The sequence below is a fragment of the Mytilus trossulus genome, chromosome 7 (assembly GCF_036588685.1).
Source record: "Mytilus trossulus isolate FHL-02 chromosome 7, PNRI_Mtr1.1.1.hap1, whole genome shotgun sequence".
Classification (NCBI taxonomy): Eukaryota; Metazoa; Mollusca; class Bivalvia; order Mytilida; family Mytilidae; genus Mytilus; species Mytilus trossulus.
The window spans coordinates 42,410,464-42,429,803 of record NC_086379.1 but is presented as its reverse complement, the minus strand read 5'-3'; the positions used below and the strand labels follow the sequence as shown (position 1 = coordinate 42,429,803).

The window sequence follows — 19,340 nt, the reverse complement described above, 5'->3', positions numbered from 1 at the left end:
TTATACTATAGGTCAAAGTTAAGCGCTATACTAAACATTTGCTTATCATTACACTTACCGTTACACTGACTTTGGATATCTTCCACTTCTTCCTCAAGCTTTTTAACCCTCTTCTTCAATGCACATTTTTCCACTTTTCGTTCCAGTTCCAGAACTCTTTTCTCCATCTCACGGCAGTAGAAGATATCATGACGTCGACAATCGCCCATTGCATTGATCTGAGACGGCAATCTTAAATGATATAAACAAACAAGAGACAAAACATGTATTTTCATTTTTGCATAACTTGTTCAGAGCAGTGCTTTTTCGTTTTTGTTTTTGAAATATCGGTGTAATCCAATATTGAAACAGATGTGTTTAAAAAAAAATAATCCAAAAGATGTGATTGATTTTCCACAAAAAAAAAATCTAGTTGATTCATTTTGGAAACATTTGCCAACACTAGATTCTTCTCTATCATTAAAATGAAATCGAATGTTTTCTGTCATATTTTATACAATCTGGCACCAGAAAGCATGCTAAATCCCTACACATAATGTATTAAATTGAGAATAGAAATGGGGAAGGTGTCAAAGAAATAACAACCCAACTAAAGAGCAGACAACAGCAGAATGTCACCAATTGGTCTTCAACGCAGCGAGAAAATCCCACAACTGAAGTTGTTATCAGCTGGACCCTAAATAAAATTGTGTACTATTTCAGTGAAAACGGACTTCACACTAAACTCCTATGTAAATGAACTAAAATTTAAAAACACAAGCCTAACAAAGGCCAGAGGCTCCTGACATAGGACAGGCACAAATATAAAGTGGGTTATGACATGTTTTGTAAGAATTCAACCCTCCCCTATACATCTAGCCAATGTAAAATACGGAAACACATTGCAAAACGTACCGTCAAACTGTTTAAAAGAAGTCCGAGTCCGATATTAGAAAAGGTAACAAAAGAAACTAATCAAAATGGCAATGGTATACATAAATTAACAAAGGACTACTATAGCGGTTACTATCGCGGCCGGATGCGGCCATTTCGTCTTTTCGCATTTTCGCGTTTTCTCCTTTCACTTTCACGCGAAATCAAGAAATTGAGAAATCGGGAAATCGAGAAATCGGGAAATCGGGTAATCGAGAAAGCAAAATCGAGAAATCGAGAAATCGGGAAATCAGGAAATCGAGAAATTCATTTCGAGTTTTTGCTTTCTCAATTTCCCGATATCTCAATTTCCCGATTTCTCAATTTCTCGATATCGCTTTCTCGCTTTCTCGATTTCCCGATTTTCCGATTTCTCGATTTCCCGATTTCCCGATTTCCCGATTTCGCGTTTGCAAAGTGAAGGACGAAATCGCGAAAACGCGAAATGGCCGCATCTGGCCACCATAAAAATGTCCATAATTTGCCGAGTTCTTAAAATAATTCAGAAATTATGTATAATGAAAATCTATTACAATAGATTACTTTATATCATATTAAAACAAAGTTACGAAATAGGAAGATGGTTTAGTGCCGTGTAAGATTTACAATATCAATTATACGCTTTAATTGTTTTTATCGATCGCGCAAAGGGTTTTACTTTTTTTAGTAATTTTGGACATTTAGAATTCAAAATATCTCTGATATAGGATGATCCTCTTCAATGAACTAGCATGTGCTGTTCATTTTTGACTCCTTGGCAGTTTAAAAATATCTTCCTCTTTTAATGGCAAGGTTGTGAGGACCGAATCTTAGTTTACACACCGATGATCGATCTAATCTATTTCCTAAAGCATCAACATTTAAGCTAAACGTTCAGTCATTTTGTAAATATTCCGGAAAATGTTAAATAATTTTTAATACTAGTATGCTGAAATATTTGCCTGGCAATCACGGAACGACATGCACCGTTCGAGGTCTTCGATACAGTAAACTCCCAAGATTTCTTACTGTAAATGATTTTTCAGACCAATCTAATTAGATTGTTTTCAGACGTCGATATCTTTTTTTATATGAGGTCTTATATTTCCAATAGTAGGTAGACGAAATAAGTACGGTTGACCAAGGAATTGTATATTTAGATATATAATTCCTTGTGTTGACATACTTGGGTAGGTCTTCTATGAATGATTCGACAAAAAAGTTCGGCGTGTAACACTATTGTGTAAATCAATCAATTTAGATAACAAGTTTTAGTGGGGCCATGATAACAAACGAGAAATAGAAATCATAACGGAATTTCGCGATCGGGTGATATTTTTCAAAAATGCCCGGCGATTTTAAGTACCGTGTGTTATATTAATGTATGTATATGACTTTTTTTCTGAGTCAAGTGCCCAATAGTGAGGGGTACAGGGGACTACAAGATATGATTTATCCAATAACATGTACATCCCCAGGCCCGTAGCCAGGAATTTCCAGGGAAAAGGGGGGGGTCGTTGGACTCACAAACTCGACTTTAACAATTCGAACAGAACATTGACTTAACAGTGCTTATTTGTTTTCAAAGGGGAGGGTCGTCCTAACCCCCGAACCCCCTGCATGGCTACGGGTATAATCCCATATCTTTTTTTTTTTTAGAAATATGTATTTTTTTTCAATTATTTGTAACAAAGAAGTTGAAATATTACGCTTTTTGTTCTAAACAAATTAGAAAATACAAAATTGACAAGCATAGTAAAAAGAACTGAATACAATTTTATGAAATTTAACGTGACTTTCTTGTATTAATTAACATCTACCTGTAGTTTTTTTTTTAAGTTAAATGATTCAGATTGGTCACTTTATCTACAGTGAAAGTATGAAAAAAATCAATTGTGAAACCAAGGACTTGTACAGTATAGAAATTAGTTCTTACTATACAAATCCTCTTCGTTTAACGGATTTTTTTTCACGATAAAAGCCCCAAAATGGGTAAAAATTGATGAAAATGGGAAAAGATACAAATTTATGCACTACCATACGTTTATTTTTTTTTGCTCCAGTTATTTTTATGCTCCTCAATCTTTATTTTTCTGTGTTTGTCTTATTAACGTTTTTTCTTTTGTTTCACGGTAATTTTTTATAATTTTTGCGGAAATTGATATTATTGTTAGGTCATTGGTTTAACGTTTATATTTCCACGCCTGCGCAATAAACTCCCGGCGAATCCACGAGGGTTTTCAAGATGGCGGCTGATAAAAGCGATTCAGAATCGCGAAGACAAAAATCTGATTCACTGAATCAGGACGGAGAATTTGAGGATTTCGGGGAAGAACCAGACTTTAGTGACCCTGATGAATATGATGAAGATGTAACTGACGAAGGTTAACCTTCATAACATGTTATTTTTTACCCCATATGTGGGCTACCGGTGGTTTTCGTATACTTCTTGAGTGGTTCAAGATCACTTTAGAGGATGTATAGTATGATTGCAACACACCAGTCTTGTTTTGATCCTGATCTATTTTAACCAGTTCATGGAAGTCATAGAGAACCCAATGATTCGCATGAAATTATGCGCAATTTAATAAACAAAAGAGATGAAGTATGGGAAGAAATAATTTGTGTTGTAACTTGTATGATTGATGTATCCCTATAGAGAGACTGAAAGCAACTTATAATTGTTAAAAATTACACAAACATAAAAATCCAAATAAATGATATGTGATCAACATTCTGTCTTTACCCAGTACTTATACCATATGTCAATTCTACTCAGTACTGTCAAACCCGATTGAATCTGGTCGATTGTCAAATTATGGTTTGACAGGTTGACAACCACTCTAATGACGAACTGTCCCTCAGACTTGATATGTAATATTTGCCACTTGACATTAAAGACAACTTCATCAGCAAGTTTAAACATGTTAAAAAATGTTCTTAAATTCCCCCTCGCCCTGCTAGTCCGTTTTTAATTTTAAAGCATTTAATCTCTAAATTCAATAGGCTATTAACAAGACAAACACAGATATAGGATTAGTTGCTCGTAGTAACATCAAATTTTCTCTTGTGATACAATATTTTATTTTACTTTATTGTACAGATTTCTTTGATCCAAACAATATAGAAACATATGACATATAACATTATTCCTCTTTCTCGTCGTTTCTTTTCCCCCGGCTAATTCATATACCTCCAACACCTTTACGTACAATAAACATAGCAGCAACTGCACATGTACCTATGTAACCAACTTCAATTTGACGTAACTGCAAGCACCTTTGATACTAATACATTTAAATCCCAAACTTTATATAGTACCATTAAACCCCACCCATAAAAACCGCCAAAACTTTCCTCGTGCCTCTTGCACCTAACATCAAACTTATAAATAGTACATACTGTTACAATACCAGTATCTGAACTAGTAATATCAGTTCCCATCTATAAATAATAACTACAAATAGCAAACGGAAAAAAAAACTATTTCAAACAAAATAAAATACATTGTCACTCTGGTTATAAAAATTTTGTTTAGTTATTTTTTTACAACTCATTCTAACAATTGAAATGAAACAGCAAATACATGCACTTTATTATCAATATCATGGTATAATATTTTCTTTTTGATTCATTTTTTGTTAGTTTTATTTTATTTTTTCATTGATTTTATTTCTTGTCTTCATTTCAAGTAAAAAAAATTAATAAATTTTATCTATGATTTCTCTTACTTTAGATGCAAGTAAAATATCAAGTGGAGGGTTCTTTTGGATAATTAATGCATTTGAATGGGGACATAGGGTTGTAACCCCCAGCCCATTATTATCCTGGATTAGAAACACAAGAAAAAATACTTTTTTGAAATGTCACATAGCATTGCATTAACTTTTTAATTTATTATGAGCAATGCATTTTCTACTGTAAAATGTACCTCCAAGGAACTTTTCGTGATAAATATTTGATTTTTTTCAGAATTACTAGGAGATTTATTGAAATCCAAGCCAAAGGAGTCTGATGGGATTGATAACATTATTGTTGTAGACAATGTCCCTGAAGTTGGTCCAGATCGTCAAGAAAAGTTGTCAAAAGTTATTCGAAAACTGTTTGAGAAATTTGGGAAAATTGTTAACGAATATTATCCTACAGATGGAGACAAAACGAAGGGGTAAGGTTGAGTTTTGAGTCTTATACTGTGAACTAATCATTATTCGTTTGATACCTATTTTCATGGTTACAATCTATATGTGAACTACAAATACAAATGCAAAGATTGGCAAAATAACTAAATCAAACATCAAGTTTCCTAATCCATGAAATTTGATACCTATGAAAATTTACACTCCAAAAATGAATCCACAGTTGAAATTTCAAATTTGACTCATATTTGATTAAAGAGGAGCATTTTCATTTTGCAACTTGTAGGTCTGGTTGCCTGTTTCAAATTCCACTATTTCCATTATATGTGATCATGATGTAGTTTAAAGTTTTTCAATTAGTTAAAAAAATATGAACGGTAGAAAAGAATTGAATCGAGTTATTTCTCTTGCAATTTTAAATGAGTTATTTTCTTTGCAGATATATTTTCATTGAGTATTCCTCTCCAGTACATGCCTTGGAAGCTGTCAAAATGGCTAATGGATACAAACTGGACAAACTGCATACTTTTTCTGTTAACCTGTTCTCAGATTTTGACAAGTAAGTCTTTGTTTTGTAAAGCCTATCCCCAGGCCTACCCACATGTCAACCCCAAATTAATTTTGTGTTACAGTTTCCATTTAGTAAAAAACTATATTTTATTCACAATCCATAAAATAATTGATTTTGAGAATTGTTTACACACCCCTTTACTGGAAATTCCTTAATTTTCAACTTGTTTATGAATTAAGTAAAACTTCAAACATGTTTTTGATCAAATGTGTCTTATATTTAGATAAATAAGTAAGCATTTACAGCAGTTGATGGTTTGGGTTTTGCATAATGTTTACATCAAGTATTTGATCTTTCCCAATTTTTATTTTGTTAACACGTATTAACATTATTTCTACCTGTAAGTGTTATATTAGAAAAACACTTTGGAATGGTTAAATGTTAGTGTGGTGATTTATTAAAAATTTGTGTCATCATACTATTAAATTTAAGTTATATAGACAGTGTGTTATTCAAAAGTTTTGCCAGTGTTTCAGAGATTGTCAATCAATGTTTTTACTATGTTTAACGGTACAATGTTTAAAACAATTTGAATTGATCACCTATTAAAGTCATTTAATTTTACATAGACAACATTACATAATAATCTTCTAAGATTTAACTTGTTTTAACATTTTTGCAACACATGATGGATGACAGACTTTCTTTTATTCCAGGTATGGAAATATACCTGATGATTGGGAACCTCCAAATGCTAAACCATTTAAAGATGTGGTAAATATTGTTGTCTTATTCCGCCTTGTTCATTTGTACTTGTTATTATTGATAATTTGAACGGACAGATATTCAGAGTTGTAACTAATATTGCTCTAGAGACAATCTCAAAACTTTAATTCAACTTAACTTTCATTTGTTTATCTTCTAAAAAAAGGAAGACATGGTATGAATGCCAAGGAGACCACTCTCCACCTCAGACCAAAATTAAACCTCAAATCACTAAACTTGAATTTCTAGATAGATATTAATAACAATTTGCACAGTTCTTTGTGTGCTGGAAGGTTTCTTCTGAAAGGCGGAAAGATTTCATTTAAAAGGCTCAAAAGTTCATTTGTCAGAGCAAGTTCATAAATAATGATGCGTTTTTTTAGAAAGTTTATGTTAAGATGAATATTGAGGGTCTTGTTGTACTGTGTTATGAGACTAGGGTGCATATCTCGACCTCTTGATAAGAAATTGACATTTAGTTTATATTTTTAGGGAAATTTGAGATATTTCTTGCAAGAAACTGACTGCTTTGATGAATACAGTGTAATATATGATGGTGGAGAAAGAACAGCTATCCTCAAGAATTCACCAAGGGAACCAACTGTGATAGAAGAGAGAACGGTAAGCGTGATGACAGTAGATGATAGTGAACATGCACTTAATAGACAAAAAATCATGTAGTTATTGAAACATTTTGCTGACACTTTATTTCTGAAATTAAGGGCTGAACAATAAAACTGGGAGGCACTATGAAAGTACAGTGACAGGCTGATGTTATTCGTAGTAGACATCTGTTGATTTATAAAAAAAAAAAAGACAATGATTGCCAACAAGACATTTCTACCAGACCTAATGATGAGAAGTTGGCTATTGGTCAGTGGATCAGACTTTTAGCAATGAGCATAAACCATACCGCCTAACATGATATAAAAGACTACAAAATTGCAAATGTAAAACAATTCATTAAGAATACTGTCATACAACAAACAACTATCACTGAATTACAGGCTCCTGACCTAGGACAAGCTTATTCCCAATAATGCGATTTGAATACACATTTTTATTATTTAGCTCTCAAGTCTAAACTATCCTAAGACCTTTATTCTATGGTAGTTGTGTAACAGCACAACATAATAACAAAATATAAAAAAAATGATTATTGATTTGCAGGAGGCTGCCTTACTGTGTCAATTAATAATGCATTTATTGTTGTCTCTTTTTCAGAGATGGACTGAAACATATGTCAGATGGTCACAACAAGGAAGCTATCTTGCCACCTTTCACGGCAAAGGTATTGCATTGTGGGGAGGACCTAAATTTGAACAGATTATGAGATTCAGTCACCCAGGTGTGCAGCTGATAGACTTTTCACCATGTGAGCGCTATCTGGTAACCTTTAGTCCGTTACAGACCAATTCAGAGGAACCAAGTGCAATCATCATATGGGACATTCGAACTGGTCAAAAGAAGAGAGGCTTTCATTGTGAAACACAATCTACTTGGCCAATATTTAAGTTAGTATTATTTTGTTACAGCCTATTGCATTGAGTGTGTAGGTATAAATATCTTTGGTTAACTTGCTTGCTTGCTAGCTGAACCGTGGAGTCATTATTAGGTAAGGTTTACTATCCTCCTTTCGAGGTAGTCTAGTCCTACAGACAGATAGATTGGTTATCTGTCGGCAAGTTTACTCTTTAAGAAGGGTAGTTTACCTTAACCTAAGAATTGAAATGCTCATTTTGTAACAAGAAGTTAGTATTAATAGCATGGCATATATGGTGTGCCCTTTACAAAAATTTTTATAAAACAGATAAATGCAGGCAGACATTTGTTCTTTTAATAAATATAGAAGATAACTTCCATCTTGCAACTAAAGTCTTTTCATCTGATGCAAAAAGAACATTAGAAGTTAGTGTTTCAAAGCTTTTTTAATGAAGAGGTCATTGTTAAATAAATAGATTTTCTGAGTTAAGATGATGTAATTTCATTCTTTTTATCTATCAGTGATGTATACTTCTTACCTACAAAAGTTTTTAGAATTGAATATTAATTGCTTTTGAGTAAATGCTCAAATTAAAATTGAAATAATTTTTCATGTCAATTTTAGATGGAATCCTGATGGTGCATACTTTGCCAGAATTAGTCCAGATACACTCAGTGTATATGAGACACCAGTAAGTACTTGTAAACAATTATTGGATATCGGAAGATGTTGTATGAGTGTCAATGAGATGTGGTATGAGTGTTAATGAAACAACTTTCCATCCAAGTCACAATTTATTAAAGTAAACCATTATATGTCAAGGTATGGTCTTCAACACGGAGCCTTGGCTAACACCGATCAGCAAGCTATAAGGACCCCAAAAAATTATTAGTGTAAAACCATTTGAACAGGAAAACCAACAGTCTAATCTTTATTAAGTGCCAGTCTTTGTAAGAATTAGGCAATTTATGTAAAAATCAAAACATGATCAGAAAAAAACCCAGTTAGCTAATCATGCAATTTAAAACTAACCATCATCCTGAGTTAAAAGTTATTAGTCTTTCGTTTGTGTGTGTCTGGTAATATCAAATAACTTGGTTAGAAAATTGGTTAGCATGATAGCAAATTACAGAGTTATCTCCCCTTATTTGTTATTTTCGAGTGCATTTCAACCAAATAGTATCTTCTTTTACCAGAACAGAAAACGAAAATGGATGTTATTTTTGTGCATAACTACATATTATGAACTGAAATCAATGTCAAATTGGGTGGAACCACATAAACTTCTGTATGATTATGGAGGGAAGCGATTTACAATTATTAAAACATTGAAAAGACTGTCTGACTACACTTCACAGAAAACTAATGAGTGAGCAGCAAAATATTGGGTTGAAGTGCAGTGGCTTTGAAATTTTTGTTATTCCTACTTCTAAATACAATTGGCAAAAAGAAGAATTTTGTTGAAAAAAATTTGAACAATATATCAAGAGCTCTAAAGCCCTGCATTGGTTTAAAAGACATTCAGATATAAATATATATGAAACTTCTATGAATAAGACCGGTCTAATAAGATGATTTTCTCAACCAGACATGACAGCACTAATTTGTTTTCTTAAATTAAATCTTTAAATTTGTTTTTGTTTCTCTATTTTAGTCTTTTGGTTTGTTAGACAAGAAAAGTTTGAAAATTACAGGTGTTAGGTAAGTATTAGCACTAGAAGTTTAAAATGATATAAGAGAGAGATCATAGATCTCTGCACCAGTTAGTCATTTTTGGATAACTCTCAAATGGGAATAAATGTTTAGTGTGACTGCTTCACGATTATGTATAGTATAGAATTAAAAAAAAAATAATCTTAGAATGAGAAAGCAGTGGAGCAAAACACATAACCAATTAATAGGATAGTTTTCCTGTTTTGCATGTCAGCAGGAGCATTAAAATCTCTGTTTTCTTCAGTCACTTAATAAAAAGAGACAGAACTTTGTTTTGATTTTGGATTTTTATGTATGTACTTATGTCTTGGAAAATATAACCTGATATCCTATACAGTACATTCCGGTTATTTGCATAGCCTATTTGTCAGACGAAATTATGCAATAAAGCGGAGTATGCTTATATCCGAAATGACAAATTACGGAGTCAAATAACATCGATAGTGCAGATCAGCAAAGAAGAAAGATGTACGTCCATAGTCCACTTACAACATAATGAATGCTTATTTATTCTAATAAAAGTTATTTGTCTACTGTCATACATTTTATTTCATTGTGTATTCTTTCAATAAAGTTTATAAACACATTTTGTTTTAGTTTATTTATGTACCGACTTTTCCTTTACCTGAGATACAAAAATAAAATTGTTCTAAAAATAGATTTGTTTCTATGACCCGGATGTACAAATTAAATTGTTACGCTTTGTTTAAAATAAACTGTTTAACAATACTACACAGTTTATAATCATTGTAAACAATAATTGTGCAATGAACTGCCTTTGATATGCAGTATTTACCAATTACACAGTGATGTTACACTGTTACTTTTGGTGTGTTTGGATATACGCCTGAGGCTTCCTATGGTTACCCATAGATACCTATGGTTTGATATTTTATACACAAAATATCAAACCATAGGAAGCCTCAGGCGTATATCCAAACACACCCTATAACACCGATAGTTTCGTTTATGCAAAGCAGTTAACAGGTAATGGGGCCATGCACGGGTTATTTGCTGGACACGAGTGTTGAAAGTGAGAAAAAATAATAATCAGAAGTTAATTTTCTTTTAGAAAAATATTAAAAAGGAAAGATTGATGTATAAAATTCTTCAACCATATATAAATGCCCTGTAATATTTAACATAAATGTAGATCACCCAAGCTGAATTACGAAATTACACATTGGATAATGATCGATAATTAGCAGGCGTTAATGTTTTAAAAATTCACCCAAAATATAATCTATGAACAATGTTTGAAATCCAATCAATAATTAACACCTTTTGAGATAGAAGATCATAGAATGGTTGTGTTTTTACAACAATCAGCTGATTGACATTTTTATGACCTCGAGGCTTAAAATAGAATATGGGAAACTTTACCTGTGTACACATCGAGGCCTTTTCTATAATCATATAAACACGAAAGATACTGTTTTAAAACTTTATTTGAATAACACACAAGTAAATGTGAAATAATAATGAAAATTATGATATGCATTCAACAAAAATATACTTACCAAATTGCCGTTTCCGGTCAAAAATCTCGTCAGTTTTAACTGAGCATATCTAGCTGGCGATTATTTTCTATGCAATAAACCGAAATGCCACTTGTAAGGCTATGCATATAACAGGACAATTTAACATTAGGTGAATGGGAAATGGTTTTGTGCAGGAGAAAAGTATGCAATTAACCGAATTATGCTATTAAGCGGTATGCAATTAAGTGGAATCGACTGTAATAGTTATTAAAAAATCATTCTGATCATATAAATGGACACATTGTGATTTCTAAGATTTTTGACAGAAATATGGCATAAGATGAACTTTTATTCAGGTCAATTGAAAATATGTGCAACACAAATATTAAATTTGTATCATAAAATTTTGAACAGAGACTTCAGCTGGTCCCCCACAGATAACCTTATAGCCTATTGGGTACCAGAAGATCAGAATGTACCAGCTAGGGTGACATTGATACAGATGCCAAGCAGACAGGAAGTGTGCGTCAAGAATCTCTTTAATGTGGCAGACTGTAAAATGCATTGGCAGAAGAATGGAGACTACCTTTGTGTCAAAGTAGATCGATATTCTAAAGCCAAAAAAATGGAAGAGAAAGAACAGGTCAAATACAGTGTAAGTAACTGTGTGGGCTTATTTAGTAATAGATTTTTATCCTCCAATTTCTTGATGTCTAAATTAGGTTTTCAATGTCTGTTATTCTGGCCATCAGAAACCCACAGTTGTCTGGACTATAACTCGCTAAAAATTGCCTGTTGAGTTGGTTTGGTTACTCTTAGCAAGAGATGTTATAAGAATGTAAATTCCTATATTCTTGGAGAAAAATACCACTGCAATTAATTGAGGAAAGCCAGCAACAAGCAATGATAACAGTTGTAGTTTGAAAATAGTCTCTTATGTATTGTTTTGTTCTATATTGCAGGGAATGTATTACAACTTTGAATTGTTTAGAATCAGAGAGAAACAGATTCCAGTAGATAAATTGGAAGTTAAAGGTAATTATTGAGTATATTGCTTTCAAATTTATTCACAAAGAACTGATTTTGCCTGGAAAACTGAAACATTATGTTTTTTTATCAAACAAATTTACAATTAGGTTGATAGCTTGTGCAGTCTTGTTGATGTTTCCACCACATCATCTCCTATTCCTAGATATCAATGAAAACATATCTTATTCAGGACTTCAACATGCATGCTGATTTTGTTATAAGATACGGAATGAAAACACCAGGAAAAAAGTTGTAAATAATCTTTAGTAAATTGATATATTGTTATGTTTGCAAAATGATAGGAAATAAGATGAACCAAAACTATCTTATCATACAAACTCATAAAATTCTATAAACATCAATTTGATGAACTTGTACAGGTAAAATGTATTGTAGGACTGTAGCTCAGATTAAAAACAAACCAACATCTTGATGCACTGTTAGTGTCTTCTAAAAAATTGCATTATTTTTCCCTTCAATTATGGAATTATTTTTGGTTGTTTTTTTCCACAACATTTTTAGCTTTACTGGCCCAAAGGACCAAGGAAGTATAACAGAATGACACTAACAATTTTAAAATTATTTGTCTTTCAGAAAGTGTCATGGCATTTGCCTGGGAACCAACGGGAAATAAATTTGCCTTTATCCATGGAGAGAGTCCAAGGATATCTGTATCATTTTACAGTATAAGAGCTGGAAAGGTAGAATTAATAAGTAAGTAAATGTTGACATTTTATATGCAAACCTCACGGCTTTGCAGATCATTATAAAATCACCTTTTCGCTCAACACCGGTCACATTTGCATTGCAAAAATAGGGATTTGAATACTGAGACGTTTCATGCCTTGTAAAACGCAAGGTTTACTCCAGCAAAAAATGTAAGCCAAAAAGACCTAAGTTTAATGAATAATCAAAAAAGCACTTTTTAAAACACGGTTTTGGTAAAATTGATGAAAGGAGCTATAAGATATTCATTTTGGATATATGGTAATGGATTAAATGGCAGAATACACAAACAAAATTCCTTCCATAAGAATAAATTTTAAAGGACTTGCACTTTTATGACTGCTCTTTATCTGGATCTTATTCAACAAACAGGAGCACTCACAAGAGAAAAAATACATGTAAACCCACTAGCAACTACCAAACATGCAATGTTTTTTGGCAGATTGAGAATATTTTTTTAAAGTTATAAGATAAGGCCTGCCAAAGAATTGCATTGGTTTTTTTTGCATTTACTGTATTTTTTGTTAGAAGATCAGTAACTCATTCAAAGAATTTGATATTTGTAGAAACTTTGGAAAGAAGACAAGCTAACCATTTGTTTTGGAGTCCTGCTGGACAGTTTATAGTTTTAGCTGGACTTAGAAAGTAAGTAATAATAATGCAAGAGTAATATAAAGATCATTGATAGATTCAATGTTAAAATTGAGAATGGAAATGGAGAATATGTGAAAGAGACAACAACCCGATCAATAATAAATTCACTCAAACAGATAAGCCTGTATTGGGGTTTTCTATGTAAATATACTTAGATAACTTGTATAAATTAGGTGTGAACGAGGTCTTCGTCAGTTGCTCTATTCTGATGCATCAGTCCTAGTATTTATTTTTCAGGAAAAACCTTTGCCAAAACTTCAGATTACTGTATACTTTATATTCACATAATTTGCTATTATATTCACCAATTTTAAGTAAGTAGGATATTTTTTAGAAAAGAATATCTTTGATCGATGGAATATATTAAAAAGTATCATTGAAATATAATTTAAAGTGTTTCAAATGAGTGATGTCCAAATTCAAGAACAATTCATAAGCAATGAATTTTTTGACAAAAATCATATTTCGTACAATATATGACAGTGTTTAACATTTTTTTCAGTATGAATGGTGTGCTAGAGTTTGTAGATGCCTCAGATGTTACAGTGATGGCTAATACTGAACATTTCATGGCAACCGACGTAGAATGGGATCCTACAGGAAGATATGTAGTCTCAGCTGTCAGCTGGTGGGGTCATAAGGTCAGTTTTAGTAACTCCATTAAGCTAACCTTTAAGAAAAACACTTAAAAACAGAGAAAGTGTTTTCTTAATATCTCCAAATATTGTTTAAAATATCTATCCAGTGTTTTTCTTTCTGTTTTCTACTGTTTAGCCATAACACACAATTAGTTATATTAAAAAAATAATTTGCAATAAGATTAGTAATCATTTGTCCCCATCAAAATACCCATTACTTGACAGATTACTTTCTAAAAAATTAAAGAAAATATTCATCCTTCAAAAAATAATTTCCATACATATCCAAACGAGAAGAAAAACATCAAAAGGATAAAAGGCCACGCTTATAAATATATTTGTTCAATGTTACCTTCACATGCTTGATTGTTTTGGTTAGGTAGTTATAGACCAGAAAACAACATTAAAGCAGGAAAAATTCTTTAAAAAAAAGATACATTTGAAACGTTTTGTGTGAGATTTTTCGTGGGTAGGCTGCTTTTAGGTAAGCACCATCAAGTAGTTCAAATTTTACATTTATCCTGATAATTGAGTTACAGTTGCTACATTGTAAATTGAATGAATATTTTGTCTTTCTAGGTTGACAATGCTTACTGGATCTGGTCATTCCAAGGGCGATTATTACTGAAACAGCCTCAAGAGAGGTTCTGTCAACTACAGTGGAGACCTAGACCTCAAGTTTTATTATCAACTGAAGAGCTTAAGGTAAAATTTATATACAGTACGACTAGCATGTGAAATGAAACAATCCATTATATTCAATTTTATATGCTGGTCACAATTAATGACATGTAACTGAACCAGTTGAATACAATTGTTTGAGACAAATAAGAATTTAAGATTTTCTTCCAATTGATCTTTGGTGGAATTCTGTATTTCAACTCCATTAATTTCTTATACAGAGAAATTTGCTTTGAATAAACTCATATCAATGATTTTGCAGTAGGTATTTCATTAACTGATCTAGAGTTATGCTTCAGTTGGGGCATTGGTGTCCTTTTGACAAACTGACAATATCTTTAATTTTAGTTTATCTGTTTAAAAACAATAAAATCTTCATTCCCAGTATACAGCTTTAGCTTGTTTATTGAAAATCAGAAAAAATATGCTTGAAATATGAGTGAGAGATTTCTTTCAAAATATGTGATCATTTATATAGAAAGCACATATAATAAGCAAACAAAAAAAAAATCTTTTATTTTTCTTCAAATCTCCAATTTTAAATACAATTTTTTCTTGTAAGGTTTCTCAAAGGTTATATTTTGTTTTTTTCAGGGTCTTAAGAAGAACATGAAGAAATACACTGAACAGTTTGAATCAGTTGACAGGTTGAGGCAGTCTAATGTCTCTTCAGTAAGTTTGTAAACCTTAGTTAGATATATTGCTGACAGTATGGTATAAAGGGGTATCTATTGATTTTGTGTAAGCCATACCCTTGGTGTTGTTTTTTCTCACCAAAATTTGATTTACGCTTTATAGGATCACTATGATAAACTAAAGAGATGTGAGCAGCCCTCATACATACATATTCCTCCATTTAAATAGATTATGACATTAAGTCTTTGTTTAAGTATAGGAACTTTTCTGTAAATTTTCTTTTTACAACTTGAATGTTCTTTAGAGTGCTGTTATGCCACATACTGTCATCTACGTCATGTCTTATAAATGAAAATGAATACTTGTGATAGGAAAATTGAATAAATGTATGGGAAAGCACCTAATTGAGTTCTCACACAACATACCTATATGTACACTAGGTAGTGTCTGGGATTGGAACCTGGCAAAATTATAACAATCAAATCAAATAAATCTTCCATTAATATCAGAAGTTGTTCCTTAATATTGAATTGGGGATATTAATCTCTGAAACATAGACTTTTAACATTACTGTTTTAAAATTAAGGAGGCAACACTCATCTTAATTTAAAGACATGCATTTATTTAAGTAGTATTTCCAACTTATTGAATTTTTTGCCTTATAGATATGGATTATAGTATAAAGATAAAATCAATTTCTTGTGTCCTTGGCCTTCAATACCATTCATCTGAGATTTTATATTCTATTTAACAGGAGCAAATAGAGAAGAGGAAAACCCTCATGGCTGAGTTCAAGAAATTCAGAGAGGACAAAGAAGAGGAGTTGGCTCACTATAAAAGCAGGAGGATAGCATTACGAGGAGGTATGTATACATGATTGAGGCAGATAGACATTGTAGAGGCACCTATACAGTTAATGAATAAACGTGTTGCAAGTCCACCTCATAACATTGCATTGGTGGGTCTCCTCTTCTTCAAAGAGTCATCTTTGTTTGCAATAAATTGATTTAATGAAGGTTTTGGAATGATTTATATGTCTGTCTTTGTCTGGTATACAGTTATAGTATGGGTTGCAAAATGGGGTAGTAGGTCAAGTGGACACTAGACTCCTTTTGTTGAGGTTGTCTTGGCAAAGGGAATGATTTAATATTTGTTCTGCAGCTTGACAGGGTTGAGTTGAGGGAATAAGCTATTGTTACATGTTTCATGTACCTAGTTTCTGTTTGCCAACAGATTGATATATACAAACATTCATTGTGTTACAGAGTATTCTTGGCTTCTATAAAAGGGAGTGCTTTAATATTTGGTCTTTAACCCTTTCGCTGATGAGTCCCAGTTTACCAGGATTAACGCTTCAGACAGCTGACGATGAGTCCTGTTTTACCGGGATCGGAATACCTCTTTTATATTTCCTGCTCGAAACAGTGCAAACATGAGTTATCTTTCTTTGATGAATACCCGGATGAAAGTATAAACATGGCGCTTCCGTTTGTTGAAAATCAGAGGAAATTTACGGAATTAACGAGAATTTGAAATGAGGCCTTTTTTTTTTAATTAGTTGGTTTACGGATCCGCCGACCCGATTTTGTTTAAAAGTGAAATAAAATTAAAATTTTGATTTCGTGTTGTTTTTTATTCCGCCGACCCGATTTTTCGAGTGCTGTGAATAAAAAAATCCGAGGCGTTCCAAAACGTTTTGTCTGTGTCAATAAAGCGTTTGTAGTGAACGGCGTATTTTGAAAAGCTTCGAAATGACGCAGACGAATTCAAAAACCCAACGAGGGAGGACCATGGAGTCTGACGGCTTCATCTACTTTCAGTTGAATATTAACATTGATGGTCAACGTACTGAGAGCACTTTTATCAAATGCAAACCTAAGCAAACAATCGGCGATGCCATATTCGACAATATGGCTGATGAAAATGTTGCCATTGTCAAGGTACAAACGGTATCTGCTGCTTCTTCGCCAAGCACGCTGCAATTGCAATTATTAAAGGAGTCAGAATAATGTGTTTGGGTAAGGTAACATATCTTTGGGGGAACTGTTACCTTGTGAGCTAGCACATTTAAATTCTGGCTCAGTGTGTCAGTTTAGCATTTCATTTCTCATTATCATATTCTCATCCTAATTATGCATCTGATTAGCCACTAGACATTAAACAACAATTGACCATCCATCCATCAAATGCAAAGCATATCAAGATAAGAGCTAAACTATTTCTCCTCCTCAACCCCTGTAATGTCATGAATGAACAGCATTTTTTTTTTTTTTTTTCCTCCGACTCAAATTTTTCAGAACAGTTATACGTGAACAAAAAAAAAATCTAAGATTGCTATTTTATTTTTATTTTTTTTACCTCCTCCGACCCTAACCTTTGACACTAGTTGTCCGTAAACCAACTAATTAAAAAAAAAAAGGCCTGAGGGAACATTTTTTTTGAAAGAATATGGAAGAATTGAAGCTAAACTTGTATACTTTTTTGACATAAAATGTCGTTTTATGAACAAAACACTTTGAATGGACATAGTTCAGTGTAAGGAATTTGTACAGCCTCATAAAAATTTTCAAAATTTTGCCGTTTTGGGTTTAAAAATTACGATTTGGGGGTCAAAAAGTAGAATTTTGATAATTTCATCAAGAAAATGCTGAAAATTTGACAATATGAATATTTTATGAAGAAAAAATTATCAGACAAAACATGAACAAAACTGTGAACTGAATAAAATAAATACACAAATAACTACAAACAAGTTTTTATGGACATTCATTATGAAGATTTTCCATTTGAGTAATATAAGCCAGGGAAGCCATCGTCTTAGAGTAGTTTCTGTCTGGACAGCAATCCGTGAAAGGGTTAAAAGATCAGTTATGCTCAGGTATACGACTTACATCAATCACATTGATTATATAAAAATGACATATTTATATTTATTTATCTTAAAAATAATTAATTTTGTTTGTTTGTTTTTAGGCGTTGATACTGACATCTTGTATGAAGAAGAAATAGACGAAGAAGTTGTTGAATTCCTTTTGAAAGTTGAAGAGAAAGTCCTTGACGAGTAGACCACAGGATCCCACCACGTTTAGGTCAACTCTTGCTGTTCAAATATTTTTTTTAACATCAGCCATTATCAGCGGCAGCCATCTTGAAAACAGCAAGGGGAGACTACTTATTGAAGATTTTTAATTGGAATAATTAGTGCTGACATTAGAATATATAATAATGAAGATTTTGCTCTCAAATACGTTGTCATGGTTTCTGAAAGTGCTTATGAATTTGCTTTTATTTATTTATCCGTCTATCCCGCTCAGTATCATATTTTCTCACTTTTCAGGACAGTTTCCTGTACCTTATCGATTATGAGTAGTCCATTTTAGTAATGATATAAAATTTAGATGCAGCCAATTTTTAAAATGTAGGAAGAGAATTATAAACTTTTTAATCAAAACTTACAGTAAAAATTTTGGATCCATTTGTTTGTTTTTGAATTTCTTGACTGCTACATTTTGTCACATTTTACATGTTCTGAAACATGCTTGAAGTTGAACTATGCATTTAAAAAGATCTTTAATGGTAGCCAAAGTAAATCAAGGAGATTTTGTATAATGGTCAGTGAGTCCCAAAAATGATGACTTGAGCAATTATAGGTGTAAATTGTACAGCCTTCAACAATACGCAAAATCCATTCTGTAGAGTCAGCATTAAAAGGACCAGATATTAAAATAGAAATAAAAAAAAAAACATAATTAATGAGCATACTGGCACATAAGAGAATGTGAAGTGGTTAAACATGTTTGCAAGTACTCATCTTGCATACAGACAAGCCATAAAAAAATGATGAGATTTCATAGTTACTGAAAGCTAATTAAAAGCCTATAACAACTATCAAGTAAAAAATGTTCAGTCTGACTAAAGTATCAATCAGTACACATCTAAATGATTTAGTGCAAAGATGTCAAAAAGTAAGCATATCTGTTACATTGGGAATTTAAG

At 32.3% G+C, this 19,340-nt stretch overlaps 1 protein-coding gene across 1 annotated transcript; it reads left to right on the top strand.

Annotated features, from left to right (window-relative positions):
• Nucleotides 1-3,082: 3,082 nt before the first annotated feature.
• LOC134725100 (eukaryotic translation initiation factor 3 subunit B-like) lies at nt 3,083-18,819 on the top strand. Its single transcript, XM_063588631.1, has 17 exons — nt 3,083-3,275; nt 4,864-5,056; nt 5,467-5,586; nt 6,255-6,312; nt 6,796-6,924; nt 7,528-7,817; nt 8,411-8,477; nt 9,441-9,487; nt 11,395-11,635; nt 11,943-12,015; nt 12,604-12,723; nt 13,302-13,380; nt 13,892-14,030; nt 14,607-14,732; nt 15,303-15,380; nt 16,099-16,207; nt 18,318-18,819. The coding sequence occupies exons 1-17, from the start codon at nt 3,137-3,139 to the stop codon at nt 18,407-18,409; spliced, it is 2,100 nt and encodes a 699-aa protein (XP_063444701.1). The 5' UTR covers nt 3,083-3,136; the 3' UTR covers nt 18,410-18,819.
• Nucleotides 18,820-19,340: the final 521 nt, after the last annotated feature.